The sequence below is a fragment of the Ammodytes marinus genome (genome assembly GCF_949987685.1).
Source record: "Ammodytes marinus genome assembly, chromosome: 23".
Taxonomy (NCBI): Eukaryota; Metazoa; Chordata; class Actinopteri; order Uranoscopiformes; family Ammodytidae; genus Ammodytes; species Ammodytes marinus.
This window is the reverse complement of record NC_137227.1, coordinates 19560120-19568642: the sequence shown is the minus strand read 5'-3', so window position 1 is coordinate 19568642 and position 8523 is coordinate 19560120. Positions and strand designations below refer to the sequence as shown.

At 41.4% G+C, this 8523-nt stretch overlaps 1 protein-coding gene across 1 annotated transcript; it reads left to right on the top strand.

Moving 5' to 3' along the window:
- Positions 1–1092: 1092 nt before the first annotated feature.
- On the top strand, positions 1093–8186 carry cyb5d1 (cytochrome b5 domain containing 1; the record flags this gene model as incomplete). Its single annotated transcript, XM_080051812.1, has 4 exons — positions 1093–1213; positions 3308–3384; positions 5446–5664; positions 7956–8186. The coding sequence occupies 4 exons, from the start codon at positions 1093–1095 to the stop codon at positions 8184–8186; spliced, it is 648 nt and encodes a 215-aa protein (XP_079907938.1).
- Between the last annotated feature and the right edge of the window lie 337 nt (positions 8187–8523).

Genomic DNA, 8523 nt, shown 5'->3' with positions numbered 1-8523 from the left:
CGTATTTCGTAGCCTGGAGCTCCAGAAAGTTCCTGAGCTTCGAGAATAATAATTGCCACGTACGTGAAGCAGAGAGAGAGAGAGAGAGAGAGAGAGAGAGAGAGAGAGAGAGAGAGAGAGAGAGAGAGAGAGAGAGAGACTGCTTCAAACATCGTCATTAAATGCAATGCCTTTATTGCCGATTGTAAATCGAATTAACATATTCTCAAGCAGGCCTAGATCATAAAAAAATAAACACACACACATACTAAACTGAATAAACAAGTTTAAACACAATAGATGGGCCTGTGTAATTTTTTTTTCAAAAATACATTAAAAAAACAAATATTATAAAGGTACAATACATTAAAATAAACAAATGTAGGCCTAATTGAATTATGAGAATGACTGGATATAAAGGACTGCAAAGAAAAGCTGTTAAATAAATGTTTTTGTTTTTAAATGTAATAAATAAAACAAACAATACACATATACAGTAGGTTACATTTCGGTAAACACATCTAGTAAGTGTTTTAAAAAGTAAGAGTAAATTACATAAGAATATAAAACAAAAAGCCTAAATAAATCCAATAGCCTACATTAAAATTAACACATCCATCCATCAAGCTATTAAAGTAATCCATCAAAAAAGGGTTAGTAGTGCTGATAAATGTTTTCCCATAAACAATAAAATCCCATTTAAAATAAAATATAATTAGTAAATAATTGGTAAGTTCCCCCTCAAGGAAAAAAAGGACACAAAAAAATAAAAATAAAAATAAAATACACTTATAAAATTCATGAAAATAAACAAATTTCATTTAATTCTAAATTGAAAAACAATCTAAATATATAAATAGGGTTAAAAAAAAGTTACATTCACCGATAAATGTTTTATAAAAAAAAACACAGCCTAAAATACCTTTTATTTTGCAGATAAAATAACGTCAGAGCGGAACCACTTGACGTCACGGCTCCTTCTCTTGACGTTCGTCGCCATAGTTACATACACAAACAACACTTCGAGAGGGGAGAGAAAATAGTTAGTCCGAGTTACTTTCAAACTTTATAATCGTTTTTCTGTGTGTTTTATGAGTTATCGGCTCTGACGCGATGGGGAGACCCAAGTTTTTCACTCCCGCGGAGGTCTCCGCTCACAACACCGTCGCCGACATGTGGGTGTCGTTTCTGGGCAAAGTGTGTGACCTGACGCCGCTGATGGAACAACACAAAGGTGAGGGTCAAAACCTTATAAAGAGGCTACAACAATAGCCTACATGGTATACACCCGTGTACATGGAGTAAACACTGAAGTCATTTACTTTAATAAGAGAATAGGCTACTGCTCAAATCCTCTGTTACTCCAGGAGAGACAGAGAGACAGAGAGAGACAGAGAGAGAGAGAGAGAGAGTGTGTGTGTGTGTGTGTGTGTGTGTGTGTGTGAATGCATTAAATGTGGTTATTCTGACATAGATGATTCTTTAGCCTCATTAACTTACTGCAAGGTTAAATTTAATGAGTGTGAATGCTGGAGCAAACTTATTACAAGACCCTTTTTACTTTTCCACATCTTCCTACTCCTTCAGCTGATTCATATAATTCAAGTTGTCAATCTAGTTTAGCTCCGAGTCCATTAAATAACTATTTCACTTTTTGTTGCAATATGTTTCGCAAATGTGTTCTGGTAATTCTACATTAACTATTGTTCACAAAAAAGATTATAGCTCGACAAACAAAACAAAATGTCCTCAATTAATGGCTTCCACCAAGCCAGTGAAGCTGTTCTGTTGTCCTCTTGAAAGTTCCAGTCGGAAATTGAAATTGAAATTCGACGACGCGGAAATGAACGCACGCAACGCAAGTTTTGAAGGAACGATTGAACGCGGATGTTTGTGTTATTTCATACCTCGTATATCCAGCGGCGGGGATCGTACGCAAGATCTCTGAGTCCCCAGGCGACGTCCCAGTCCATTAGACCATCTTCAGATCCGAAGATTATACATTTTATACATTGTTGATATTGTTACTAAAAGTTCATGCTCAAAACAGTCACATTTATGACCTCTAAATTATTATATTAATATACTAAATAGTAGAAAGTATGGGGATTGAAACGCTGGGATTCTCCCCCTGCTATTATCCTGCTCCCTGACTGAGTACAACTGAGCGTGATTGAGTGACTCACACACATGCTCAACCAATCAGTGGCAAACCAGGAAGAGGGAACACCACACAAAACACTCCAAGGTTTTTTCAAGTGTCTGAGTGGATAACACCACCAACCGGTCAGAGCTAGTAGATATTTTCTGACTTTTATGTGGATTTTATTTTCTCTTTTCTCTCACAGTGGCCCTAATAAACTGTTGTATTTAAAAGCCTAAATGTATTACTACATTCAGTGACATGTGTGTGTCAACAGGCCCAATGACTTATTAGCATAACAAGGTTGAAATATGCTCATCCCTGACCCCCTTTATAGCGATGACACATATACAGTAGTTAAGATGTCACTTTTCTGTTTCCATTTTAACCTGCAATTTTTATTTTATTTAAATGTTCTATTTCTACTCATTAGCTTGTAAATGTTTAATTTCTATTCATTCACTTTTCTAATGTGTTTTATGCATTTTAATCTTGCCCCTGTAAAGCACTTTGAATGGCCTTGTGTCTGAATTGTGCTATATAAATAAACTTGCCTTGCCTTGCCATTTATGTTGCTTAAACACTAAGAAATATCAGGTTATGAAAAGTGGTGATACAAAGGAAATATGAACAAACTAACACCATTATGTAGCAACAATAACATCCAGAGGTTGTCTCTGTGTGAAAACAGCCGTCAGTCAATCCATCAGCGTTCAATCTTTTAAAGCTATAGCGCGTAACCTTTTAACATAATACATTTTGGTCACAATCAAGCCATCGCCAAATGAGTTGACACAAAGTTGAATAAGCCTATTAGCTCCAAAAAACTATATCTTTATTTCTCAGTATAGCAGCGTTTACAAACTGGTGCCCACCCCCCCCCCCCACACACACACACACACTGGTGCAGGAGCTCAGAAATATCCCCAAGAAGAGCCCAAGAAATGTTTCAGTTGTTGATTCTACTGCTAACAAAAAACCTGGACTTATATATGAAGGTATACAATCCATGTTTGATCACATAAGGCTTTACCTCATGTAGATGCACAGACAGTGTTGTTGTAATGACTCAGAATTCCTCATGGGGGGGCAACAGAAGTTACGCACTATAGCTTTAAATGAATAGTAAGAAGTGATTGGATGAATATCTATTGTGTTCAGAGTGTGAAACATGTCTGTGCCCAGGTGATGCTCTCCTGTTGCCCATCATGGAGTGTGCAGGAAAGGACATCAGCAGCTGGTTCGACCCTGAAACCAAAGACGTGAGTGTTATCGCACAGACAGACAGACAGACAGACAGACAGACAGACAGACAGACAGGCAGGCAGGCATGCACGCACGCACGCACACACACACACACACACACACACACACACACACACACACACACACACACACACACACACACACACACACACAATATATAACAAAGCAGCAGTTTTCGGCTACTGGTTAAAGGTTCAGTAAGTGATATGGTCCTTTTAGCTAGCTTCCTGTCGGTGACTAGCAGTTCGCATTCCCCTCCCTCGTCCCTATAGCCCCTTTTACACAGAGATTGCGGCATATTGACGGAACAACATCACTCCAAAATGCCGGCTTTGCTTGCTTCTGTGTTATTTACACAGAAGCAAGCAACGCCGGCCTGCTGGCGCATCAGTAGCGCCTTTTACACAGCGCTCAGGAATGAAAGAGGTGCTTGTAAACAGCGTCAGGTGTGACGTAAACATTTAGCGCCGCGCCGGTCAGCTGCTTTACAACAACAATACTGGCCGGTGAATTGAGAGCAGAAGTGCTGGAGCTTGCAGTAAGAGGGTCGTATTTTACTGTCCCCACGATGTGCCAGTTGATCTCGCTACGCGCTGAGTCCAACATCTCTGGGACACTGTTAACCAAACTGACAAAAATCACTCCGCTGCTCACTGCTTCACCTCTGTGTCTGTCTGTGTGTGTGTTTGTGTGACAGGTTGGTTGTGAGCGAGTCTCTTTGTGAGACAGACATAAACATACACACAGTGTGTGAAGTCACGTTACTGTAGGCAGAAATAAAGTGTGGATATACGCTCAGACTTAGGATAATAATAGCGGCGGCGGAATCCAGTCAAGACGATGTGAGTACGTTTGGCCGCATATTAAGACAGTAACTTCAGGCTGCAGCCCGCAATGTAAACGTTCCGCAGTAATTTTCTCCATGAATTGTGTTATTTATGTTGGGGGATAATGCTTTGTTAGCTAGATGGAACTCTTGTTAAACATATTGGCCGATTAGAATTATTATTTGTAGAGTGTGCGAGTCTTGAGTTGTGTTAGCAAAACAGTAGCTCTATGGCTAACAGCTGAGCCCGAGCCTTCAGTCAGCTGAAGCAGACAGTCTAGCGGGGCGAGCAGACTATTGCACCGTTCCTTGGTCGTTCCTATTTACTGGCGTACTGAACTACGTTTTAGTTACATAAGAACCTAGAGCAAGAGCCCTCCGCTGCGCGTCGGGCTCCTGCTTCAGCTTGTCGGTCTTTATTTCTAGCAAGTGACCCGTTCGCTATACTTTATCCCTTACTTAGCCTAGCCTAGCTTTCCCATTGTACAACTTCTCCTGGGCAGAAATAGACTCATACACTCTGCAAAATGAAGCGCGGGGGTTTGGATTGAGCAACGGACCTTATGATCAGCTAGATTATACGCCGTTCCTTTTATTTGGTGATTTTTACGGGACATCAGGCCGCCGTGGTTAATGTTAAACACACGTCCTTCAACTGCTAACATGGTCGCATGTTTAGAACGTAGACTATGGAACGTCAAACGCCCCCCAGTTCCGCATCAACAAGCTGGAGCATTTAAACAGAGAGGCGGAACTGATCGTGTCGGGAATCTTACTACCCCCCGAGGTAGTAAAATTCCCGGAACGATCACTCGCACCTTTCTTCCCTCGTTCCGCAACTGTCGTATTTACACAGCAGGGCGGAGGGCCGAAAGGCCGGCATATTCCCGGCTTTCACTGGCTGTGTAAAAGGGGCTTATGTCACCACCACATGAACACACAGCCGCCTTCGTCAGATAATGCTGCGATGGAATCATCATTCACGGGCACAGAGACCCGCGTCTTTATAGCGCTCTGTCTCCCGATTGAATAAAAAGGAGCAGGATACTCAAACTTTTAACTGGCTGTTACTGCAATGCTGAATGACTGGGGGACCTGTGTTATGAACTGTGCATACTGTGTAAGTGATTGCTGTATATATAAGTGATTGCTGAATATAGAGAGATTTAACACGTATTATACCAATAAAAAAAAATGTCACTTACTTCTCCTTTGACCTGTCTGTCCTTAGCTCCTCCAATACGTGCATCCCCTGACCAACTGTGTGCGGTACTACACCCCCAGGGGGCGCTTCGTGCACGTCCCCCCCGCCGGCCCGCGCTCCGACTGGGCCAGTGTGGTGGGAGCGCCCTGGTGGAAGGACCGGCGCTACCAGGTGGGACAGCTGTCGGCCAAGACCAGGTGGATACGCGTCATCAACACACTGACGTCACAGGAGCAGCGGCTGCAGGTAAGCTCTACAAACACACGCGCACACACACGCACACACACACACACACACACACACACACACACACACACACACACACACACACACACACACACACACACACACACACATATATGCAAACACGCAAGCAAACACAGACATAAACACACATGCAAACATCTACAGTGCCTTGCAAATGTATTCATACCCCCTGAACTTTTCCACATTTAGTTAAATTACAACCACACAGGTTAATTTATTATATTGGGATTTTATGTGATAGACCAACACAAAGTGATGCACAATTGTGAAGTGGAATGAAAATGAAATATGTTTTACAATTTTTTTTATAAATGAAAAACTGAAAAGTGTAGCGTGCAAAAGTATTCAGGCCCCCTGAGTCAATACGTTGTAGAACCACCTATCGCTGCAATTACAGCTCCAAGTCTATTGGGGTATGTCCCTACCAGCTTTGCACATCTACAGACTGACATTATTGCCCATTCTTCTTTGCAAAATAGCCCGAGCTTCAGATTCAGCATCAGATTGGATGGAAAGCATCTGTGAACAGCAATTTTCAAGTCTTTCCAGATATTCTCAATTGTATTGAGGTCTGGACTTTGACTGGAACATTCTAACACATGCCTATGCTTTGATCTAAACCATTCCATTGTAGATCTGGCTGTATGTTGAGGCTAGTTGTCCTCCTTGAAGGTGAACCTCCACCCAGTCTCAACTCTCTTGCAGACTCTAACAGGTTTTTCTGCCCTGTATTTGGCTCCATCCATCTTCCAATCAACTCTGACCTGCTTCCCTGTCCCTGCTGAAGAAAAGCATCTCCACAGCATGATGCTGCCCCCACCATATTTCACGGTAGGGATGGTGTGTTCAGGGTGATGCACAGTGTTAGTTTTCTGCCACATAATGCGTTTTGCATTAAGGCCAAAAACTTCAAGTTTGGTCTCATCTGACTATGCTGTGTCCCCCGAATGGCTTGTGGCAAGGGTTGGAGGATGGTGCTCTGGTTAGATGAGACCAACATTTTAGTTTTTGGCCAAAGGCAAAATGCAATGTGTGGTGGAAAACTAACACTGCACATCACCCTATACACACCATCCCCACTATGAAACATAGTGGTGGCAGCATCATGCTTTGGGGGTCCTGTTCTTCAGCAGGGACGTGGAAGCTGGTTAGAGTTGATGGATGGAGCCAAATACAGGGCAGAAAACCTGTTAGAGTCTGTAAAAGACTTGAGGCTGGGGTGGAGGTTCACCTTCCAGCAGGACAACTACCCTAAACATACAGCCAGATCTACAATGGAATGGTTTAGATCAAAGCATAGTCATGTGTTAGAATGGCCCAGTCAATGTTCAGACCTAAATACAATTGAGAATCTCTGGAAAGACTTGAACATTTCTGTTCACAGACGCTTTCCATCCAACCTGACGCAGAATCTGAAGCTCGAGCTATTTTGCAAAGAAGAATGGGCAAAAATATCAGTCTCTAGATGGGCAAAGCTGGTAGAGACATACCCCAATAGATTTGGAGCTGTAATTGCAGAGATAGGTGGTTCTACAATGTATTGACTCAGGGGGGCTGAATACTTATGCACGCCACATTTTTCAGTTTTTTATTTATAAAAAAAATTCTAAAACATATTTCATTTTCATTCCACTTCACAATTGTGCATCACTTTGTGTTGGTCTATCACATAAAATCCCAATATAATAAATTAACCTGTGTGGTTGTAATTTAACAACATTTGGAAAAGTTCAGGGGGTATGAATACATTTGCAAGGCACTGTAGATGTTTGCATGTGTGTTTATGTCTGTGTTTGCTTGCGTGTTTGCATATGTGTGTGTGTGTGTGTGTGTGTGTGTGTGTTTTAATTTTATTTGGATGAGTACGTCTCACAGCTCAAGGAATTAGAATATAACATAGAGACAATCAAAAGAAAGCATTTATAATACAGAAATGTCAACCTTCTGAAAGTAAAATAAAAGATATATTTTATCCCACATGAAGTTGAATGAATCAAGAACACATGAAAAAGTCACATTTTGAATTAATTACCGAAAAAAATTAACTTTTCATTGTTTACTCAATTGTAATTTTTTGAGATGCACCTGTATATAAAGCTGAAGGGTTAATTGGTCTCAGAATCAGAATCCTTTGTTGTGATTGTATAACTAAATTGTAGCAGCATCCAAGTATACAAACAAACACAAAATAGGTACTAGTGCAATGTAAACATAAATAGGTAATATGTGTACATCTATGATAATCTATGATAATATGTCTCATGCCTCAGGTGTGTTCGGAGGAGACGCTGGCTGAGATCCTGCAGCGTTACCTGCGCTACAACTGCCACGCGCGCAGCTACACCTGGAAGCACCACGGACGCAGCCTCAACATGAGCCTGACGCTTAGCGAGAACAAAGTCGCCGATGACGACCAGCAGCTGCAGCAGCTGAGACTGGACAGAGACCTGTTCACTTCGGCCATCCTGCTGCACTTCAACGATGACCTCACAGAAAACTGACCCACAATGATGACCCCACAAAATACTGACCCATCTTGATGACCTCACAAATAACTGACCCACAGTGACTCAGTAAATATATTTGAGGACTGAACTTATTGTTTTGAGTATTTGTGCCTTTGGAAACTTGTGACTTTTTTTTCTCTCTGCTACATTTCAAAGACAAAAATTTTACTTTTGACGTCAATGAATTTTCTAGGAAGCGTCTTGTTATTTCTTTAGGCTAAGCATATAGCTTTGAAGTCAGCTGTTGATTTTTTGTTTTTCCTTAAATACGATTGACAGGACTCAACTTTCGAATGTTGTCATGATTATGAGATTATGCAAACAACAGTCT